The sequence below is a fragment of the Canis lupus genome, chromosome 17 (genome assembly GCF_003254725.2).
Source record: "Canis lupus dingo isolate Sandy chromosome 17, ASM325472v2, whole genome shotgun sequence".
NCBI lineage: Eukaryota > Metazoa > Chordata > Mammalia > Carnivora > Canidae > Canis > Canis lupus.
The window spans coordinates 51,236,337-51,260,596 of NC_064259.1; the positions used below are offsets into that span (position 1 = coordinate 51,236,337).

General features: G+C 46.1%; 1 protein-coding gene across 27 annotated transcripts in view; it reads right to left on the reverse strand.

Annotated features, from left to right (window-relative positions):
* Window positions 1-24,260, reverse strand: part of DYSF (dysferlin) — a 216,353-nt gene that overhangs the window by 127,762 nt on the left and 64,331 nt on the right. For all 27 annotated transcript variants that reach the window (XM_025453527.3, XM_049095371.1, XM_025453520.3 and 24 more), the window contains 7 exons: window positions 23,145-23,175; window positions 22,442-22,557; window positions 17,613-17,739; window positions 15,724-15,827; window positions 8,187-8,255; window positions 8,014-8,057; window positions 3,920-4,002 (listed from right to left, as the gene is read on the reverse strand). In XM_025453527.3, the coding sequence (XP_025309312.3) occupies window positions 3,920-4,002; window positions 8,014-8,057; window positions 8,187-8,255; window positions 15,724-15,827; window positions 17,613-17,739; window positions 22,442-22,557; window positions 23,145-23,175 (574 nt within the window). The remainder of the gene's footprint in view (window positions 1-3,919; window positions 4,003-8,013; window positions 8,058-8,186; window positions 8,256-15,723; window positions 15,828-17,612; window positions 17,740-22,441; window positions 22,558-23,144; window positions 23,176-24,260) is intronic.

Sequence of the window (24,260 nt, forward strand, 5' to 3'; positions counted from 1 at the left end):
GCGCAGCTGTGGCCTCCTGAAAACGGTAGCCGTCGGAAAACAGTCAGAAGGTCACTCTGTGTGCTTCTATCTGGGTCCACCCCTGGATTGTAAGGGGGGGGGGGGGGGCGTCAGGACCAATCGGAAAATTGGAGAAAGTTCCTTACATACCTGGAGTTTCCATCTACAGGGGGTCTCTCTCCCACCCCATCCTCATAATGCACTGCCCCCCACCTCAAATCTTTCCATCTGTCCATCCAAAATAGCCATTCTCAGAAATTATCTGAACAGCACCAGAGGGGGTGGGGGGGTGGGGAGAACGGGATACAACTACCGCATCTTGGGATGATTGTTCCCAGTTGGAAGGTGGAAGGGGGAGGGGCAGGGGGCAGGGGGGTCCTCCTAGCAGAGCCCTGTGGGAGGCAGTTTTTGGGTATTTCACCAATTAAAAGTATCAACGGTGAAATCAGAGCTGCAGGGAGCAGCTAGATATTAAAGCTGAGTGAGGACACCTGGAATTCCACCGCACAGTTCTGTATTTTTGTGTATGTTTGAATTTTCTATCATTAAAAGTCGGCTTGGTTTTGTTTTTTGGGTTTTTTTTTGGGGGGGGGGTGTTTTTATGTTTCAGAGAACCTTAGAAGAAGGAATTGCTCAACTTCAAGAGCCCTAGGTGGAGTCTTCCAGAAACTGAGCACCTTAACCTGTGCTCCAGATAAAGATTTGTCAGGATGATTGGACAGAGAACAAGGCACCCTCTCTGTAGAAAGACACCAACACTGACCAGGTCTTGGTAGAGCATAAATTAAGGAGAAAGGAAGATTCCCAGGGTGCCAACCAAGAGAGGGTAGCAGCATCTGTAAGATTCCAAAGAACATTTACCTGAAAGTCTCAGAAATTATTTGGAATTCTCAACAGAGGGCAAGAAGGCATAGCTTTTGTGGAACTAAGCGAATCTTCTGGGAGAGAACAGACAAAAAAGAAAATGAACATATCAAAGGAATAACAGAGGGAAAAGAAGGCGGGACGAGAAACTAAAAAATGCAATGGCCGATTTTAAACCACATGGAAAGCAGTAAGGAGAACTGGTACAGGAAATAAAATCAGATTAGTGATGCAGAAAGCCAATAATAATGATACTACACAGCAAATGTTACTTTACTTTAGGATTTCATGTGTACCAGACACTCTAAGAATGTTACAGTTATAATCTCACTAGATCTTTACAACAACCTTATGAGGCCAGGACTGGTGAGATGAGGGGAGTGACTCACTTAGCTACAAAGAAACAGAACTGAGACCCAAGCTGCCTGGTTCCAGAGCTCCAGGCTCTTATTCCTACCCCACCCTGCCTTCAACTGCTCATGTTCTCATGTTAGAATAAATTATTCCCCAACTCAGATTTAAAGAATTTGCTATGTCTCAGACAAAATTCAGTGAAAAGAGTCCTGTACCTACGTACTTCAGAGTAATTTAGCAATAAGAAAAAAAGATGCATCCCTACCAGCAGCATCTAGTTAGAAAAAAGTAGACTACCTACAAAAAAATCCAATCAGACCCAGAAAGTGTACCTAAATAAATTCCAAATAAACTAAATTTTTCAATGTAAAAAAATTTTTTTTAATTTTAACTCATTGTTTGAGTTAAATATAACCTTGGGGGTTGCTGAAGACCAAAAGCATCACCTCTGGAGCAGAGACCATATCATTATTTAGACAAGAGATTTTAAAAGTAAGTACAAGATGTTGATTAGAAACTTTTAAGAGGAATCAACAATATAAGTTGAAGAGAGTTAAAAGAGTAAAAAGATGAGAGAATAAAACATAAGAAAAGAAAAATATTAGAAAATTAAGAAAAAATATTAGAACTGATAAATAAATCCAAAAGTTGATTCTTGGAAAAGTCCAACAAAGTGTGTATGTGTGGTGGGGTGGAGGGCGTGGAGACTACAACAAAACTAATCAAGAAAAAAAGAAAACTCAAACACATATCATTAAAAATAAGAAAGGAGAAAAGACCCCAGGTAGAGAGAATTATCTAAATTATAAAAGACTGTTCTCTATAATAGTTATATAAAGAAATCAGAAGAGCTCAGCATACCAAATACTCTTCCAGGAAGATATCCTAGAATTGACTATCATAAAGTAACAAACTAAAAATAACAATGATCACAGGAGAAACTGAAAAGTTTTTAAAGAGTTAGTACTATACCCACTCAAAAAGGGCACCCAGCCCATCTGGTTTTATGGATGAATTCTTTCAAACCCTCAAAAGACTATATTCTTATGTTATATAAACTGCTCCAGATGTTAGAAACGACTTTAAATCTTTCCAATTAATTTTACAGAGCCAGCATTACCCAGATACCAAAACCTAAGAAATAACAAGCAGACATACCAATTAAAGATAATAGAAAATCAAGAAACAGGTCCAAGAACACATTTAGGAATTTAGTAGTGGATAAAGGTAGTATTTCAAAATAGAGGGGAAAGATTTTTCAATATACAGTGTTGGTATTACCAAAGAACAATTGTGAAAAAAATGTTAGGTACTTGCCTTAGTGGCCAAAGAAAGGTTAAAAGATTCGGCTACATAAAAAATTTTAATTTCTATACATCAATTTCTATTAAATGGTAAAATAAAGCAGACAAGAATTATTTACCACTTATATGATGGGGAAAGTTAACATCCATACACACACACACACACACACACACACACACACGGAACTCTTACAAAACAATGAGAAAAAGACAAACATACCATCAGAAATATGGACCAAGACAATGAACAGGCAAATTATAATAAAATAAATATAGAGTATATAAATATATAATATATAAATACAGAAAAATTATTAAAATATTTTTAAACTTGCATTCAACTTAACCAGCTATTAATGAAATGAAAATAAAGGCAATAATAAAATTCACCCATCAAATTAACAAAGTTTTTTTAATATTATTTTTACCCTGTGTTGGTGAAGGTACAGCAAAAGAAGCTCATGTGAGTGACCAGAGTATACATTAGTCCAGTATTTTTTTTTCTGAAGGGCAATTTTGATATATTACAAATCGCTTTAAAATGTACAAATCCTTTGATACAGCAATTCCACTTCTAGGTATTAATCCCCCTCAAAAAATCATGTCTTGTATAAAGATTCGGCTACAAAAATATTCAGTAAAAGTTCGTTGCTTATAATGTAGAAAAATTAGAAACCACTTAAGTATTCATCATTAACTAGTTAACATGGATTATGGTACATTCACATAATGGAATATGTGTATTCACTTAAAATTATATTGTAGAAGAATATTTAATCACACGAATAAACATCTCTGTTGTATTGCCAAGTAACAAAAGCAATTTTCAAAACAATTGTTTCAAAACCATTTTTAACGCACACACACCTGTATGTGTACGTATACATACATATACATGGAAGACTCCCAGGATATTAATAATTAGCTCTTATCTGGGGGGAGGTAAGCAGATGAGTAATTCTATGGGTCAATTTTATATTCTTCTTCATTATCTTTAAAATTTTACAAAATGAAAATAAAATAAAATAAAATAAAATTTTACAAAATGATCATGGCCTACTTTTTAATTGACCAATGAAAGCTATTTCAAAATAGAAACTGCTAGGGCACAGTTGGCCAACACAGAATCTGGTGCATGGCATGGCTGCAGGAGTGAATTAGCCTCTCTGTACCAGTCAGTGGTGTAGTCCCACCAGCCAAGATGTAGAGCATCTAAAATGTTTGTAAGCCCATTGTTCAAATCGGCCACAGCCCTTCTTCATGGAGAATAGGCTGCAAAGGCCTGATAATTAATATTCCTATTTCTGCACTCTCAAAAGTAGAGGTGTGAAACAGACAGGAGTGGGTCAGGGGAGAGTGCAGGGAACCAGGGGGCAGAACAAAGTGGGGAATCTTACCTTCTATTTCTCCTCCAGGGGCAGAGATTTTCGACATACTCAGGTAGGTGGTGGCCACGATGTCATTGTGGGTAAGGCGGTCCCTAGAATAAGGGGGTTGAAAGGGCCTGAACATAGGAGGAGGACTGTAGGCCACAGCCCACTCAGGAAGGAGAGGGCCTCAGTTATACATCTTTAGGGGTTCCAGTCTTCACGCTGGGTATGTTACTGAGGCCTGATAATCCTAGGAAGAAGAGACTAGAAAGAAGCATTGTCCAAGACTCCTCTGGAAGGAATTAGTCCAACTGGCCAACCACCAGCATCCAACACACATCAGCCAACCAACACTGGGCTGCCAGCCTGGATGACTGGGGAGACATCAGCAAGTTGAAAGGAAAGAGGCCAGAGGCAGGAGGCAGGGTGGGGGAGCAGGAGGTTGCTCAGGGAGCCAGACCCCCAACCCAGGAAGAGAAAAGTTCCAGAAGCTCAAGAAATAATCCAGACCAGGAGAAAACCAGGTGACCAAGAAGAAACTATCTCCAAGGCCACATCTTAAATTAGCTTGTATTAGTTAATGCACAATTATGCTTTGTATCTGACTTTATATGTTACAAAGCACTTTTACCTTTTTTATCTCAAAGGACCCTCTCAGGAACCTTGAGGAATGAGTACTTTTATTACCCTCTCCATTCCAGAGATGAGCAAGTTGAGGCTCTGAAATGGAAGGTCCTCAAGACACCTGGGTAGTTCAGTGGCTGAGCCACTGAGCTCTGGGTGTGATCCCAGGGTCCTGAGATGAAGTCCCACATCGGGCTCCCTGAAGGCCTGCTTCTCTCTCTGCCTATGTCTCTGCCTCTCTCTCTCTCTCTCTCTCTCTCTGTTGTCTCTCATGAATAAATAAATAAAACCTTTAAAAAAAAAAGAAAAAAGAAAAAGAAATAGAAGGTCCTTGCCCAAGGTCAGCCTGTGGGGAGGGGCAGAGCCAGAACGGAAACCCCAATGTCTTGACTCCAGGTCCAGTGCTTCTGCCATGTCACATGCTGCTCTTGGGCACAACACGGGGGCCTGTCCCTGTCTGGTTTCCCAGGAGGAAGGTTTCTCCCCTCCAACCATTATGGGAACTGTGGGTATGAATTCGAGCAGACTGACTATCATTAATGAGTCCATTAGCCAATAACGTCCCACGCAGACCCTCCCTCTGTGTCCCACACCTGCCCCCTTGACAATAATATACAGAATAGCTGGCATTTACTGAGCACCTACTGAAAGCCAAGCAGTATGCTAAAATCGTCACATGAATTAGCTCTAACCTCCCTCAGCCCTATGAGGCAGGTACTACAATTAGCCCCAATTTCAAATGATGGAACAAAGGTTGCCAAGATGGCAAAACCAGTATTTGAGCCAGATTTGCCTGACACGGAAACCAGAGCTTCAATCGCAGCCACCCACTGCTTACTGTCAGGCTAGAGCAAGAGTTCTCAATGCAGTGATTTCAACCCCAGGGACATTTGGCAATATCTGGAGACAATTTGAATGGGGTGGGGGTGGGAGCAGGGGCAGTGGCAGGGGCAGTAGAGAGAAGCCATGGTTGCTGCTAAACATCCTATGATGCACAGGCCTATCTTCCTCAGCAAAGAATTTTCTGGCCCAAAGGGTCATAGTGCTAAATTGAGAAAGGCTGGACGGGCAAGACCTAGCTCCTTCCTTGAAATTTCCCTGGGGGCCGCTTTCCTTGGAGCCCTGTAGGCTCTCTCTCCCTCCTGGGAGTACCTTGGTCACAGGCATGCTTTCTTTAGGCAACGACACACCCAAGCCCTGTTGTGACAGACACGCTTGGGCAAAGTTGTCTTATTTTCCTGTTACATCTCATACCCATGGGATGCCTAATCTCTGCTGCTCCCTCTCTTCCTCTTTTCATACTTCATACTCGCCTTCCCAGGGAGGTGATTAAGCTTTGAATCTAAAATGCTTCATTGGGGGATCCCTGGGTGGCGCAGCGGTTTGGCGCCTGCCTTTGGCCTAGGGCGCGATCCTGGAGACCCAGGATCGATTCCCACGTCGGGCTCCCGGTGCATGGAGCCTGCTTCTCTCTGCCTGTGTCTCTGCCTCTCTTTCTCTCTCTGTGACTATCATAAATAAATTAAAAAATTAAAAAAAATAAAAAATAAAAATAAAAATAAAATGCTTCATTGGGCAGGGAGCTAACAAGAAAGACTAAATTGTCAGCAGAGCTTCATCAATTTTCCTGATGAATGATGTCAAGAAGCCCTGGAAAGTAAAAATCCCCTTAAACACCCTACAATGAGATCATCAACACCAGATAACTAGCAGCTGAGGGATTGCACAACCGCCTTCATGACCAATCCCTGGAAAAGAGAAGCACCTTGGAGAAGAATGGGACTTCTCACCTCTGGTCTTATCTGAGCCTTGAGAGAAAGGCAGGAAAACGGGAGGAGGGAAATTCTGTTCGTATAAGGTGGGAATAGCCTTTTGAGTTTTCATTTTTTAACAAAAAAAGCAAATATTTAAAAATCAAATGGAAGATTAAGTTACAGAAGAAAGGCCATGTGGACCATATCATATTCCCAGGATTCAGGTAATAACAAAAGTTTATCTGAGTCTTTTGGGGGCGGGGGTTGGAGAAGCACTTTTTCTGGATAAGAACTTGCAGCACAGCAGCAGAACACTTTTTGGCCAAGAGTTGGGTTTTAGGGCTTGGGGTTGCTTTTGGAAAATACAGCAAGTCTGAAAATAGACTCACAATAAAAATGCCACTTCAACCCAAACCAGAGATGCAACCACCAGATTCCGTAACATGTTTGGATTGTACAGTACGCTGATGCCTTTGACACAGCTCACATGGACCCGGCAAGGCCCACCCACCATCCACAAGACAACCATACCCGTGTGCATGTGAGCACAAGAGTCCGCACGCACAGACACACAGACGCAGACAGCCAATCGGCCCCCATCAACGCAGCGCACTCAGGTGCACACACACCGTGAACTGAGAGGCAGAGGTGGTTCTGGGGATGGAGAACACATCTCTGCCCCAGACCACTTGCCCACGGAACATACCTGCGGTCAGGGCCCTAGAAGCCTCTCCCTCCTGGCCCTCCTGGCTACTGCTTTCCTCTCTAATTCCCACAAGCTGTTTTCTCTCGGCCTGGGGAACTGGCACACACTTTAATGGCTCTGTGGCCTGGGGGTTTTCCCTGGTCTCTCATTACCCTGCTGGCTGGGGGTGCCGTGGCCTGAGACCAAAGGAGAACATGCTGGGAACCACATGGCCAAGAGTTTTTGGGGGCAGAGAAAGGACAACTCTCTTTTTGGAAAGCCTGATGTATGAAAGGTCCTGGTGCTCCTGCGTGGGGACCCCTAACAGCCTTCCGGGTGTGAGAGAGATCACCTTAGCGTACTGGGAAGCAGGTAGCCCAGTGTTTAAGAACACAGGCTTTGGGAGCAGCAGGCTTGGGTTCAATCTTGGCCTCAGCTGCTTCCCAGCTGTCACTTCAGACAGGTCACCCCCTCATCTATAAAGTAGTCAGGAGTCGAGCTGAGGATCAGGCAATGTCCAACATGTGAAATACTTGCTGAGCACAGGGTCTGGCACACAGTAGGTGCTCAGCAGATGGCAGAGCACTTTTCCAAGATGTCCACAAGCTCTTGCCCTCACCTGTTCCAAGCCTGCAGTGGCCCCACACCATTTCATGGTAGCAACCCATGGTGGGGCTGGGGCAGGGTGGGTCATGGTCCATCCACCCAGAAGCTCTACTCTTTGCAGTTTCCTTGCCTTTGCATATGATCCTCTCCTCACTGAAATGCCCTCAAGCTGGACTTAACAAAACCCCACCTCCTCCAGGAAGCCTTCCTGGCATCCCCTGCCCTAAGGTATCTCAGGTACCCATCTGGCTACCCTCCTATGCCTTGGGGCAGGCCTGTAAGTGAGCTTCCCAAGAACAGCCCACACCCTCTCCTTCTCTGGCCTCCCAGCAGCGGATACTCCCTCACCTGAAATAGATTCTCCCACTATATGCTCTGAACTGAGGGAAACTGAAGGACCCAGTGAGCCCTGAAGATAGCCACCTCCAGAGACTCTGGGACTCAGCACTCACCAGTCCATGACGCGAATCTTCATTTTTTCACACATGGAGGGAAACTGAGAGGGAAAAGAGATGTGTTGAGGTGGGGTTCTTTTAAAGAAGGGGAAGTCCAGGATACAGGCAGAACATCAGGGAGGCCAGGAGCGCAGGGCCTCCTGGAATGGGCCGGAGGGGGCAAGGCTCACCATGGCAGGCAGAGTGATGCTCTGGTTCCACTGAGGGTTGGCTGTCTTCTCCAGGATCTTGCTGCAGAGCTAGAAGACACAGAGGACAGGTGGATGGAGCTCCGAGAGGACTATGGATTCCCTTAGGGACCACCTCACCAGCCAGGGGCTGTTCTCTGCCATGTTGGCCACCCTTCAGGCTGGGCAGAAGAGCCTGGGAGCCTTGATGGCTCAGACACAGGGAACTGCAGAGGCAAAGCTACATGGTAAATCAGACCCAAAGCTGGAGGGGATGGGGTAGGGGTGGGAGGGGAAAGGGGGAGGGGTGGGAGGGATACATTGCCTGAATTCCACAGTCCTTCTACCTTTATCTCCTACCTCTGGCTGGAAATCCTCCTCCCCCACCTCCCATATGGGCATGACCTTAGTGTGGGGGCCTAAGTCCAGACTAGCTGTCCTAGGGGTCCTGAGGCCTGGGCACCAGTCAGCCCAGACCACCTGTCCCTTTGGAAGACTGTGAGCCCTAAGAGATTAGAGATGGGAGGTGGGAGGTGTGGGAGATGATAGCTGGAGGGCCAGGGCCTGGCCCAGGTGCCAGCATCTGAAAATGAGAGGAGAAATCATGAACATACAAACCCCATAAGCCAGTCTGCCTCAGATCAGCCCTGCTCTTAAGACTGGGCTTTCCACAATCAAGAAGCCTAGCAGAGGTGGAAATTAGATCCAAATCGTGGCTTATGTGCTCTACCTGCACTTGGAACCCTTGGGGAGGTGCCAGGCCTCTTAGCCAGCTCCAGGGCATCCTGTACTCCCACAGGAACAACAGGTAAAGACTCTATTTCAGATACATACATCCTGGTAGGTGTGCACGTCCTGTAGCCTTTTTCAGAGCATTTACTATGAGCCCTGCAGCATGCTAAGCATTTATGTGCATTATCTCATTTAATGAGCATATGATTGGGGGCTTCAGTTCCTCCATCAAATGAAGGTGCAGCCTCCATGGGGGCCCCAGGACCTTGTATCCATCCCTGGTTCACTCAATGCCAGCCCCTGTCCCCACCCTCCCAACCTCCCTGTGAGAAAAGCCCAGGCAAAGGTTGGGGGTCAAAGATGGGTGCCATGATTTGCTCCTGTGTCAGCAAAGAAAGGAGTAAGGAAAGAAGAGAGACCGGCAATCTCATGGGACAATGGGCAGAGAGTGAATGAAAATTCGAAGAGTTGAAGGCACATAAAAAGATACTCAACTTCCCTCATAAGAAAAGAAACACAAAGCCAAGATACTATTTCTCACCCATTAGATTCATAAAATTCTCTAAAATCTTATAGCCCTCTGTTGGCAAGGCTATGGAGAAACTGCACTCTCAGATTTTGCTGGTGGGAGAAAAAAAATACCTCAACCCTCCAGGGAGCAACTGGCCACTATCTCTCCAAATGGCAAATGCAAAAACCCTTTGACTTACCAGTTCTACTTCTAGACATTTATCATACAGAAACACTTACATATGTGTAGAATGACACACGTAATGAGGTTTTTCAAGTGTCAAGGATATGGAACAACGCAGGTGTCCACCAGTAGAAGACAGATTAGATAAACGATGGTGCATCCATGCAATGGGGTACTATGTAGCTCTAAAAAGAATGAGGACTGCTCTATAATGTGAAAAAACTTCCAAGTTATGTTAACAGAAAAAGACAAGTACTGGGGATGTAATGTACTATATGATGATTCTATGGTAGAGTAGGTATGATGTATTTGAAAATTATTAAAATAGTAGTTTCTAGGGATTCTCATCACAAGGAAAAAAACTTTTTTCTTCCTTTTTTTTTTTTTTTTTTGTACCTATATGAGATGATGGATGTTAACTAAACTTATGACAATCATTTTGCAGGTAAGTCAAGTCATCATGCTCAAAAATTTATTTCAAAAGCTGTTCAATAACCTAAGAAAATACTAACCTATAAAAACAGTTGAACAAACTGAAGAGATACAGTTGATTCTTTTTTTTTTTTTTAAGATTTTTTAAATTTATTCATGAGAGACACAGAGAGAGAGAGGCAGAGACACAGGCAGAGGGAGAAGCAGGCTCCCTGCAGGGAACCCGATGTGGGACTCGATCCCAGGACTCCAGGATCACTCCCTGAACCAAGGGCAGACACTCAACTGCTGAGCCACCCAGGTGTCCCCATACAGTTGATTCTTGCACCTGATTCTTACACATTCTATAAATCACCAAGAACACTGAATTCATGAATATTAAACCATTGCTCTGGGGGAATTACAGGGTTGGGTTCTTACCAGCATCTGTCACAACATTTTTGTCAACTAATCAATACATAACCTTGTGTCGTGTGCATTTCTGATTAAAGATATCTTATTTAATATATATTGTTGATTCATTAACATTGAATTCGTCATCAGCAGCACTAACTCATACTTTAATGAAGCTTATCTAGCATATTTTCTCATAAGGTACATCCCAGCCTTTTCGCACAAAGAAATATCAGACAGCCTTTCAGCACTACCCAGGGGTGGGGGGGGGGGGTTTAAACAGTAATATCACAAAAAAAAGCACCAAAATGAGAAAAACATGACACTAGGTAGACCAAGTAAAGGACACATATTTATAGGAGAACTGAAACAAAAAGGCAGACTCACACTGTTCCAATTCAGTCTGCAAACACTCAGGAAAGCACCATAAGTATTAATTTTGGGATTACAGGGGCACGCAGGTGGCTCAGTGGTTGAGCATCTGCCTTTGGCTCAGGTCGTGATCCTGGGGTCCTGGGATCGAGTCCTGCACCAGGCTCCCCACAGGGAGCCTGCTTCTCCCTCTGCCTATGTCTCTGCCACTATGTCTCATGAATAAATAAATAAAATCTTTTTAAAAAATAGGGGGATTGAATAAATAAAAATTAAAAAAAAATGGGATTGCAAATAAATTTTATCAAGTAGGTGAATTTGCAAATATGGGACCCACGAATAATGAAAATCAACTTAATCTAAATCCAATTTTTTTCCAGCGCGGGAGAGGGGAGGGTTGGGAGTGAAAGCAGGGGAGAGAAAAAAACATACTACAAGGAAATACACACAAATGTTAACAGTGATTATCTCCATAGTGACAAAGGGTACAGAAATATGGTTAATTTTTTTCATTTTCCTTGATTTTCTCTGACTTTCTCCAATTTTTTCTACAACCAAGACTTTTTTTCTTGCATTCAGGAAAAAAGTTGTTTTAAAGTCTCCCACCCTGCCCCCCAAGTACCTCTCCTTTCCTTCTCACCAGGTGTGTGTTTGTGTAATAGTTGGTATGGTTCACATCATGGATAATAGTGCCACCAAGTGTCCATAGGAGGAAGTGCAATGAGGGGCAGGCTGTGCTGGGTGAGCTTACAAAGGACAAAACCCCAGGACTCCAGATTAAGCTGTAGTGAGAAAAAGTGACACACGGGTAGGCTGAGGGAAAGGGACAGGCAGAATGAGACAGGTAGTAAGGGTAGCTGGAGGAGAGAGGGGGGTGACACAAAGGTCCAGGGACCCCAGGGGAACCCAACAGGTTGAAGGTTTCAGAAAGGAGGAGCTCAACTGCCTCCATCACAATAAGCCTCTTCCTTCTAGGGGGAAAGTGGGGGAGATGTAGCTTCTTGCAGAAACTAGCTCACCAATCAGCTTTATATAGTCCCTCGCTTGGGTCGGATCCCCGACCTCCATCATCTTCCACAGCCATTTGCACCTACCTAGAAAACCCCCCAGGGTCAGCCAAGGGCATCTCAGAACAGAAGACCTTGGAAGATCAAGGTGCCATGAGGACCCAGAAGTAGCCAGGAGCCCCGGAACTCTGAGACTCAGCTCCAGGAAAAGCCATTTAATTTGAGGGCAGGTCAGTCTTACTTCTCACCACCATCAAAGCACCCTACTATTTTGGGGAATGTGAAATAAAAAATAAAAACAATCTTGAAATACGACTTTCTTTATCTGTCAAATTGGGAAATTAATCCCAGTCCTTGGTGGAAGTGTCGCACAAGCCTGTCCAGCCACACCTTCCCACTTCCTTGTCGACTTCATTCATTCTGTTACAGTCCCTCCTGAGGCTAGATACAGGCCATCAGACCCATACCCCAAGCCCAAACTAACACTGCACTTGGGTGAGGACCTCATACTTGGGCAAGGAACTGCACTTGGGTGAGGACCCACAGTGATCACTTACACCTCAGTGTGAGAGAGTTTAAGATCGGAGTTACCTGTCCCACATTTTCACTGAGACCCTGAGTTAGGCTCAAGATGGAGGAGCCAGCTTGTAGGGGCCCCACTGGCCAACTTCAGGACAGTTCATACATCCAGCACAATGACTGATTTTACCATGTTGAATCAATAAAAAAGGTATTGAGGTCCACAGTAATATTGAAAGGGGTCAAGGGTGGGAGGGGGAGGAAAGCTCTTCTTTCCAGAAAAACACTAACTTATAAAGAGAGAAGGAATGATGAGAAAATCACCACTTTGCAACCCCAAGTAAATGACTTGTTCAGGTAAGGAGGCCAATGGCTGCATAGACCATTAGGTAAGAAGTTGCTGAGAAACAGGATATGCACACAGTGCTAAGATACCACCCCCAGATGATCTGCAAAGTACAAACAGGTAGTTCAACAAGGGATATATCTGGAGACACCATCTTAAGCAAATGATCAATCATCACCAGTGATGGGACAACCTCATGTTGCTTCCTGTTGTGATGCAATACAATGCACACAACATCACCTCTGACACATTCTTGCTAAATACTGAATCTGAAGCTAATCTGGCCTCAAGAACTAATTTCCAGTTTATAGGAAATACAGGGGCCAGAGGAGCAAGGTAAATAACACTGGAAGGAAATAATCTGACAAATCCAGAACATGGACAAATGGCCTGGGCTCTTCAAAAAGATCAATGTCATGGGGTGAGAAAAATTGTTGGAGGGTGGGAAGGGGGAAAGTCAGGAGGAGCTGTTACACGAAAGACCACAGAGGACCAAATGCAGAGCATGAATTCTAGTGGGGTCTTAAATCAGCACAAAATTAAGCCAGCTGTAAAGGACATTTGGGGGATAATCAGAGAAAATTTATATGAACCAGTATCTGATAATATCAGGGAATGATTGTTAACCTCGTAGGTGTGATAAGATTACTGGAGTTACAAAGAATTTTCTTTCTCTCAGGAGATGTATCCTGAAGTCTTTAGGAGTATAATCTGCAACTAGGTTTCAAATGATTCAGCCAGGAAAAAAAAAAAAAAAGTATCTATACATAGAAAGTAAATGCAACAAAATGTTAGCAGTTGCTTCAATCTAAGTGAAGGTCATACCAGTGGGAGGGATGTTCCTTGAGTAACTCTTCTAACTTTTCTCAATGTTTTAAAATAGTCAAAATAAAGAGCTGGGGAAAATGTCTATTACCTATACATGAAGAAAAAACCGGAAATCGGGCACCAAAAATGAACTCTGTATGGTGCATTGTTGGTAACTTCATTTACTTTTTTTTCTGTGATTTTTCAAACTGGGCTAGTAAACATGTGCATCAGTAATAAAAGGAGAAAAGAAACAAAAGGCGGGGAGTTAAGTCTGGTAGGCATCAGACAGGACACCCCTCTCTCCCCGTCCCCCACTCCCAGCTCAGAGCCTCCCTTTGTTGGTGGCATGGGCTGGCCCATCCCGCTCCTTTTTAAAACGCATCTAAGAAGAGATTGAGTGAAAGGAAAATGGCCAAGTGCTGTGTGAATGGGAACCCACACCACCTCCATCACCACCCTCAACTTCTAGTGTTGATTGTTCATTTTTAAAACTTCTCCCCCTTTGTCCTATTAACACCTGCGGGGTTTCTTCCCCCTGCGCACCTCTGCCTGGGGAGCAAAGGAGGAGCGGGCCGCAAGGCCCCCACTCTCCCGCCACCCAGCCCAAATTCTCAGTCCTTCTCCCCTGCCCCGGGGCAATTTTCCTGCAAGCCAAGGGACTCAGCTCTCCCAGCCCTGGTTCTGCGGCAGGTGGAACCCTGCGCAAGGTTGGCACGACCTCCGAGCTCCGTCCTCCACCCCTCGCGGGGGCAGGGGCTGGGGGCTCTGGGAGCGCGGCCAGTCTGCGCCCACCTGTCATTGCCCCACCATTTCCACCGTGATCTCTGCTTTGAGGTTGGAGCTAAATAATAGGACCGGGTTCTCGCCCACAAGTCGGAGAAACAGACGCTGATTACCGGGCAGGAATGGAAACCCGGCTGCAGGGGGCCTCGGGCTCCGTGGGTCGCCGAGGGCCCACGAGTGCTTCGGGCTGATGGGCGCGGGGCGGCTGGACGGCTGACAGCGGCTGGACTGGGGACGCGGGGACCCGAGGCCACAGCAGCAGGTGCGCCCCGGGGTGCAGGCAGGGAGCCCCCGGGGCTGCACGCTCCCGGCCGCGGCTGCAGGGCTGCGTGCTCCCGGCAGGGGGCGCCACGCCCCGGAGCACAAAGGGCGCTGACTCCAGCCAGGGAGAGGCGGGCGAGAAAGTTCAAGAAAGCTCAGCTGGATTGTGCGGTTTGAGCTTCATTGTGCAAACGGGGCTGTTTTAGACGGATTATTCTGGGGCTTTCTGTGGGGAGAACCCAGAGGAGAGAATGAACCCCAGGCTGCTGCGTGGTCCTGGGAAGAGACTGACGGCGGGCGGAGGGGAGGGAAGGGCCCTGGAGCAGGTGTGAGGTCCAGAGCAAGGGGCGGGGCGCGGGGCGGGGGGGGGGGGGGGCGTGTTTGATGTGAGGAGGTTAGAACAAAGGGAAGAAGCAGGCCTGGCCCACGTATTCCGCCTTTGATGGTGGTACCGGCTAAGGATGAAGGCTCTCGGGAGGGGGCAGGCGGGGCAGAGAGCCCAGGGGGCAGCAGATAGAGATGTAGAGACCCGGGAAGGTCTGGGGCTGTGGGGGTGGGGGTGGGAGTTGTGGGACTCCGCCGTGGAGGGGTAAGGCTGAAGCCCGGTGGTGGCCCAGATGCCAGGGGGAGCCTGACGGATGGGCATAGGAGGCTGGAGAGGGCTTGCCTGCCTGGGGTGGGCTGGAGGGAGGGGGCCCACGGGAGCCCCAGTTACAGCCCTGCCTCTGGGCAGAAAGGCAGGCTGCAGGGAAGAGAGATGTGACTCATCCCTAGGGCCCCCACCAGAGTGGACTTTCTCCACTCCACTCCTGCCACAGTTTTTTAAAATAATCATTATGTTTCTGTTACCTTCTTTAAAGTTTCCCTATTTTATGCCTTCACGTCTGGTTTGCATGCTACCGCTTAATTTTCCCCCAAACCGTCCTTTATCTGTCCACTGTCTGTCCACCCCGTGTCTACTACCTGTGTGTCTCAGGCACCCCAAGCAGAGCCATCCACAGGCGTGTGCATGGCAGCCCCGGAGAGCCAGGCCTGGGTGAGTCTCTCACCATGTGTCACCCAGTCAGCCCCTCCAAATGCACATTCTTATGTGCGTGCCTCACATCAGCCTTCACTCTGCTCAGCACTCATCCACGGGGACACTTGGTGGTCACCCTCCCAAGAGAATCCTCCCACTTCCTTGCTCCTTACCATTTTCCCCGCAAAGCTGACTTCCATGAAGGGATCTACCAAATTCTTCTTGTTGCTGTCAAAGCCAAAGATCTGCTTCACATTGTCCATCACGGCATCATCCACTGGGGAGAACATGCTAGTCAGTGCCCGCCTGCCGTCCAACCTCCAAAACCTGACTTTCCACCTCCTTCCCTCTCTTCAGTCTTGAGACTCCCTGAGAGAGACGCTGTGGCACCCCGTCAGCCTGGGGAGCCCCAGAACAGCAGCTCCTGAGGACACACACTCCTCCCTTACCAGCCTGAACAGCTTTGTTCCTGCCCCTGCTCTCAAGCAGTTTCCAAATGGAGCCACCAAATGATTGATTGATTGATTGATTGATTGATTGATTAGCAATCTACATCACTAAGGGCAGGTAACAATCCAGAAAAAGGCTGGAAGTTGTTATAATAGTATCCCATCATTGGTGCCTGTTTGACATTTCCTTTAAGTCCATAGCACAGTGATTGGTCTGATGTTAACCAACAGGTTAATTCCGGTGTTTTTATTTTTAAAGAATTTTGGGAGCACCTGGGTGGCTCAGCTGGTTAAGCATCTGCCTTCAGCGCAGGTCGTGATCCGAGAGTCTCTGGGATCGAGCCCCACATCAGGCTCCCTGCTTAACGAGGAGCCTGCTTCTCCCTCTCCCTCTGCTGCTGCTCTCTCTCTCTCTCAAATAAAACCAAAAAAAAAAAAAAAATCTTTTTTTAAAAAAAGAATGTTTAACTATGCTGCTGCAAACCAATATTTTACTGAATTAGTCATATTATTTACAAATGTATACGCAGATAGATGGATATGTGCACATGTATATTTCTAGTATGTATCAAAGTCTATGTGTGTATGAATGAGAGGAGGAGACAGTTACAGATTATATACCAGCTGCTGTGTACATGAATAAGACAGATAACAACGATTAGCAAATAGTGATGTCCTATTTACCACCTATTTCTTTTTATTTATATTTAAACAAGATTGCAGAGAATTAAATACAAAGCACATTCACCATGAACAAAGCAAACATTTCTATTTCCCCGGCCCTCTGCAGGCGCTCACCAGCCTCACTTCTGCATAGTGTCAGCCAATAAATGAAGAATATTATTAAGCATGTATTGTAATGCCCATCTAATACCAATTACTTACTTAAAGGTTTTCCCCATGATTTTGCTACAGTGAAGCTTGTACAGAAGGAATGTGTTTCTTTTATTGAGTCATTAGTCAAAGTTTGAGCAAAACCTCAAATAATTAGCTTTATGCAAAACTTATAAACAGGGACCTAAGTTGCAAATGCTCTCCCTGACTCTGCTATGGACAGAACTGCTTGGTGATGCCAATACATGCTTCAAAACAGTGGCTTACCCTTTAACAATACCCAGTGTGTGAACCCTACTCCATAGCCAGTCAGTGTGAAACAGAGGAAGGGGGGGGGCCTGTACACCTTTAAAGGTCTGTACACCTTTAAAGATCCCCAGGTCGTTCTAATGTGTGCCTGGATTGACACTCAAGACTTTAAAATATTCAGCATAGTTCCGCCAGCATTCACTGAGCCCACAGGGGATGGGGGTGGTGCAGGGCCAGTCATTATGAAAAACCAGGCAGGGGTCACACTGTCTCTCTTGGGAGGATAAGGACATGGCCACAGCTAGGATGACCCACTGCCCCGGGTGGTCAGAGACTGAAGGGTTTCCCAGGATGGGGGACTTTTGGCACTGAAACCAGGACAGTCCCAGGCAAACCGACATGATGGCTCACCAAGTGGATGGGTTTCTCATCCGTCGCAAAACTGAGTCCTGCCAACACCTCAGTGACTTCTTCCCCAGCCTAGGGACCTCGCTCATAATCTCAGTCTTAGGCCTCCAACCCAGACTCACTTTGTGGTAAGTCCTCCGCTCTGAAGATCTTCAGGCAGAAGTGGGCTCCTCGCAGGGCCACGCCAGTTGGCCTGAGCAGATTGTTTTCAATGTCCTCCTTGTCTTCAGAGGGGTCCTTTCTCTCCAGCTACAATGCAACCACATATGATTCCTTAAAGAGCTCTTGAGCACAATATTTTCCCTTCTTCAACTGACATCTCTTACACGGTACATTTTAAAGAAAGGTGGATCTCGCCCTGCTGCTTACTAACGTGGGATCTCAGGCAGGTTCCTCCCCACCGAGACTCTCTGCTTCCTCACCTGGACAGTGGAAACAGTAACACAGACTTCACAGACTGCTGGGCAAATCAACTTCCATAATGCATAAATGCACATGGTGGGCATTCACGAACCTTGGCCTCCTTCCTGCTCCACCCATTAACAAGAGTGCAGAAGTGACAGGTCTAAACTGGCCTCTCTGTCTTCAATAACATGTGTTCGTTCCCTCAACAAATATTTGGTATTAGTGAGTGACCACCAGGATGTGCTGAAGGAGGAGGGATGCAGCAGTGAACAGGCAGACAGAGGTCCTGCCCCCATGGAGCTCACTCACAGGGAAAGCCCCCCTTAAAGCAAGCTCCTATCCTGCCATTCCACTGGCTGGAAATACAGACCTGATGATGGGAACTGGAGCAACCATCGCGAACCATGAGATGGGAGCTGCATGATGATGACTATAGGACAAAGACCAGGAGCCTGGGTCTCTGGTCATTGTGGGAGCACTATGCCAGTTCTGAACTGCCTCCCCAGGCATTTAGGAGGGAAAGAAGCACACCTCTATCCTTCTTAATGCCTATGATTCAGGGTATCTTTGAACCTATATCTTAATTCACACAGTGGCCCAGGGGAGATATGAGGGGAGCAAGACCTTGGACTCTCGTCTTGGGATGGGAGAGAGAAGCATGCTCTGAGGTGGTCACACCAACAAGACTGACCAACCACTTGCATGTGAACTGACTGATGTGGGATTGAGGAATGAGGGATGAAATCAGGCCTCTGGCCATGAAGACTGAGTACATAATGGTGCCATCTCCTAAGATGTCACCTACCCCAGGATGGGTGCAGTTGTGAGAAGCACACAGCAGGTGATCCTGGGTTTTCACATGTGAAACTAGAGGGGCCTGATGGGCGCATTAATGTGGCTTTATTACAGAGCAACTGAAACTGAGTGTCTGGAGCTCTGAAGAGCCAAGCTGGACATGAACGATTTAGGGGTCTCAGATGGACAGAGATGGACTCCTTGAAAGTGAGGGTCAAGGACACAGCAAAGAGGCAAGGGAGGGAATTTTACTCGGCCACTGAATTTGAAGGATCCATATTTTTAAGAAAGAGAAAAAGACTTGAGAGAATCACCAATGCTAAGGGAGAAGAGAGTTTAAAATAAGTCATGGGCTCTGGAATCAAATACTATGGAGGAAAGGAGCAGATTAATAGCAGAAAAGAGCCCCTGAGGTTAGCCATGGTAACCCTCCATCCAGCATATGGTTTCAGGGAAGGAAGGTGGCAGGAATCCTAGTGAAGAGGAGGAGGAATGAGCAGCTGGTAGAGGAGTAGGGAAGAGCAACCCGGCACACTCCCTGAAGAAGTTGGTCATGCCTGGAAGCAGCCTGCAAGCAGCTTGGAGAACGGTGGGAGAAATGGGGGATGTGGACAAAGATGTTTGAAGGTGGGGAAATCTTGAGCCTGGTACAGATCCAAGGGTAGAAGAGAAGACACCAGGAAGGCAGAGGGAACAAGATGGCGGAGGATTCAAGCACATGACAAAGGAGGCAGGAAGATGGGGAAGGGAGGGAAGACAACTGAAGTCAGGAATGAGGATCAAGGGAGCTCCAAGGGTTTACATCATTCACCACTGTGCAGCTCTGCCTAAGGAGACAGAGGTTGGGGCTTAGGAAAGACAGCAAAGTTTAGAAACAGCCACTGTGGAGAATGGGATAAGGAGTAAACCACAACCAAGTCAAAGAAGACGTTGATAGCACCCATGTTCATCTAGCCAGCACTTCCAGGTGACTTCTGTCACCAAAACGGACCAAGGAGTGGTGTAGACAGTGGGGGACAGTGGGTTTATGAGGTGTGGCAGGAAACCCCTAGTATGGAACCAGTAAGCACATGGTGAGAGCTGTGATGGAGAATGGGGTTCAGGCTGGAGAGTGGCAGAAGGGCACTGATGGGCTGGGCAAACAGAGGGATCGGGGGGCTGTAACACCAGGAAAGAAGGATTGTCATTCAGCTGGGGCGACAGAGAAAAAAGGCAAAGAGTGGTGGAGAGAGGGATTTCTGAGCTCAGGGCCTTAAAGGAAAAAAATCAGATGTTGGTGGCTCATCAGAGAGGATGTGTCACACCTCAGGACAATGGCAAAGATGAGAATCTGCAAGCAGGGATGCCCCTGGACAGCTCTGTCTATGCCAGGGGTAGGTAACAGCCCAGAAGAGGGGAAAACAACCAGCGATGCAGCCTTTGAAGGAGGAGGCAGTGCTGATGCTGGGAAGAGCTGCTGGCTGGGAGGCTGCAGAGGAAACCAGAGATGGCTGCTCCTCCCACTCCAGAACCCATGGAGAGTCGGACCAGAAAGTAGGGGCTTTTTTCTGAGTTGGTTTCAAAAGAAGTGGTTTCATCAGGAAAAAGCAAGGTTCCAATTAACAGGAAGAGGAGAAATAAATGTTTTAGGAAAAGATAATAGACTCAGAAATGCCATGAGAAGGAGCAAGATGGCACAATGTCTCGGAAAGACATGCTACAGAAGGACAGGACCGGACTGTATGGAATGAGAGAGATGGACAGGTGCCTTTGGGTGGGGCTCGTCCACTGGAGCTCCATCAGCCCCCTGCACAGCATAGAACCCTGGGTTCTCCATCCCCTAACCCTCTCCACTGTGGAGCCCTTGTCATCAGTCTGCTATTCCTGACATCATCATAGAACTTTCCCTCTGCCTCTCACTGCTCTGTTCTCCTGGAGATCTGCATTCCCCACTATTGCCTCTCCCTCTCCTCTTGGCTATCACAGGCTGGGAAGAGAAGGCCACACCTTGCACCTGCACCCACCATCACTCCACCATGTCTTTTATCCAGAAGGCCCATCACCCACATGTGCCACTCTGTCCCCTAGTTCTCATTCTACCATCCACCAAGCCGAGGACACATGCTCACCTTTCCTTGATGACTTCAGTACCTGCCTCACCACTTGCCTGTTTGAGTTCCAATTCTCCCATAAGATAATCAATATCTATGTGGTCAAGTCATTCACCAACATGGTCCCCTTCCTCCACCAACAGCACCTTAATCTCCCCTGCCCTTCGGCTGTTAGAGGCATGGCCATATCTCAAATCTCCAGCCACTCAGAGCCTTTCCTCTAGCAAAACCTTGACCACTAAAACCCGTCTCTGAATATAGCTTGCCAACCTATTGGCCTGCTCCAACCTCCCACTCAGAGCGGGGCTCCCAACATAGCCTGGCACACTGGAGGTGCTCAATAAATGTGCATTCCCCAGCCCTTTGCTATTCTCTGTCCCCCTCATCAGCGCAAAGCCTTGCACTCCTGCATCCTGCCCACCCAGCACCACCAGCCATGTCCCAATGCCCAGGCTATCTCATTCTTGTGCTTCCACTAGTCCTGCCCTGTGCACGCCCAACACCTCTGCCATCCATCCTCCTGCTTCCAGGCCACCGAGTATCATGAGGCTCTACCACAAAGCTGCCAACCCAGGGTGGGCACTGCACTCAGGTAGGCTCAGAAATCTTTGTTTACCTGGAAGTAACTTTTCATTCCTCTCCCACAACTATTCCAAACCTTCTCTCTTTTTGCCAAACATACAAAGATGCCAATACCTCCCCAACTCTGCACACCTTTCTCATCATTCTTCCCATCTCCAACTTGAACTTGACTTACTGGTGTGTAAAGATGATAATGGTATATTCTCAGGTGATAAAATTCAGGTTGGAGTAGAATATAGAGAATGATCCCATTTTTGCAAAAAAGAAAAATATACAACAGATCAGTAGTTGCCAGAGGCGGGGGAAAGGGGACAGGAGGAAGGGAGTCAATGTGTACAAACCTCCAGTTAGCAGATAAGTAAGCCATGAGGATGTAATATACAGCATGGAGACTCAAGTTAATAATAGTCTATTGCATGTTTGAAAGTTACTGAAGAGAACAGATCTTAAGAGTTCTCATCACAAGAAAAAAATATTTTTGAAACCACAAAAGGTGATGGATGTTAACTACACTTACTGTGATGATCATTTCACAATATATATACAAATAAAGAATCGTGATGTTGTATGCCTGAAACTAATATAATGTTATATGTCAATTATATCTCAGTTTTAAAAAGTAATAAAAAAAAATAGATGGGGCGCCTGGGTGGCACAGTAGGTTAAACATCCAACTCTTGGTTTTGGCCCAGGTCGTGATCCCAGGGTCATGAGATCCCCTCGTTGGGCTCCATGCTCACAAAGAGTTAGCTTGAGATTCTCTCTCCCTCTCCCTCTGCCCCTCCCACCCATGCACTCTCTCTCTCTCTAAAATATACCAATTTTTTTCAAAGTAGAAAAATACATATGTACATCCTCCTGGGAGGATATGCAGCAAGATAGGAATCACAGCTGTCTCTGAATGGTAGAATTATGAGTGATTCATTTTTTATTTATATTTTTGCACGTGGTCTACATTTCTCATAATTAGCATGTATTTTTTTTTTTAGATCAGAATAACTCAAGTTGTGTTTTTGTTTGTTTGGTGCCTCTCCTACCAATTGGAGGAGCCATGAGGAGGACCTAGGCAGTATACTCACAGGCGCTTCATCTCCGGGCCCCAGCACATAAAGGCTTGCTTTCAGGTAACCTCTGGCCCCAACAGAGAAGTCATCAGGGTTGGAGAGTAGCAGCCACTTCCTCAGATAAGCATGTCCTAAGAGAAACAACATCCATTGGTGATGGCCAAATTGGAAGGACCCAAGTCTGCAACCACATCCAAGAGCCTGAGGCCGACTTTATTTGAGTCAAGATGAGGGATTTATTCACAGGAACATGGAGGCCAGACTTTGAATGTTCATTTCAAGTCAGAAATGTCAACAGAGGCACCTATAAGAAGCTGCCAAAGCCAGATCCCAGGCCATTTATCTCCCTCTCAGGAAGTGACCAGACCAAAAAAGAAGCCACAGTGTGGAGAAATCCTAGACTTGTTATCAAAATGGCCCACCCCTGTAGGAGGTGACCTCATCTCCAACAGCCCTTGCTTGGGGCCTTCCAGATCTAGCATCCCTGACTGAGCCAGCTGGGACCCACGTGAAGGTTTGATCTCTCTGAGGGCCTGGTTTACTTGGAAGATGAAAGCCTGCCTTCTCTTCATTTCTGCAGCTCTCATCTCCAGGATGACTCTGCCTCTAAATTCCAAAACCCTCAAGGAAGAAAGGTGGTTGTCCCAAATAGCTGTCCCTTACAGCCTCCAGAACCAAAATGCAAGGATATGGTCAAGGTGATGAGGACGTGACTCACGGGGCTCTCTGTAGATGGTACCCACATCCATCTGAAATCAAACCAAGAAACACAAATCAAACTCTTGCTCCTGGAGGGTTAGATGAAGTATGGTGCATTATGCCATCACATTAAAAATCATGCTCTGAAGACCATTTGGAGACATGAGGAAATGTTCATCAGCTGACATTACATGGAAAAAAGAGCACAATACATTTTTATCAAAGTTTGGTAAGATATTTCTATGCATAGGAAAGAAAGAGCAAAAGAAACACAACAAAATGATAACTGTGCTATCTCTGGCTGGTAGACTTAGGTGGTAGATTTACTTCATTAGTTTTTCTTTCCTGTATTTCATAATTTTCCATATAAAATCATAGATCAGTGAGATGTGCATGGCGGCCACTGGGAAGTACATGACAACTCTGTACTTTACATTCTATTTTGCTATGAAGCTAAAACTAATCTAAAAAGAATTTTTTTTGATCGTGGATTACTTTTGTAATTACAAAAAAAAGAAAATAATTTTCTACCCTAACCTCTGGGTTCTCAGAACAAAAATATGCTTCAAAGATTAGAGACTCAAGACATAGAACTGCATTTATTACAAAATGACTCAGGTTCAATCTCATTGTTTTTAAAACTGCTTCTCCAGGAAAATTGACTTCATTTTCTATATTGGACTACCTCCCATAGAAGGAGCCATATTTTATTTGGATAGCAAGGGGAGGTTAAAATAAGCCTGTACCCCTTCTTTCCAGTTGATAAAGGCCTGAAGATTCAGAAACAAGAAAATCAGTGAGAATTGCATTAAAACACCATTCGTGAAGGTCTCCATTGCTAGTTGTCTTTGCATTCTGAGACTTGGTGATGCCTCCCTGAGAGCTGTGTCCTACTTAGTCCTTGGTTCTCTGCAGTGCACTCCTCGTTTCTGCACTGTTGGGGGACAAATGGGGGGTCAGGCTCCCCCATTTCCCCTGCATCCCACCCTGATCCCCCCAGACTCCAATCCCAAGCCAGCTTGAGGGTGCATGCAGGGCACAGAGCTGGCCCAAGTCAGAATCAGGAAGAGGGTCACCTCACCACCAATTTCATGCTGTCTTCCCAGAGGTAAGGACAAATAAGAATCATAAGTAA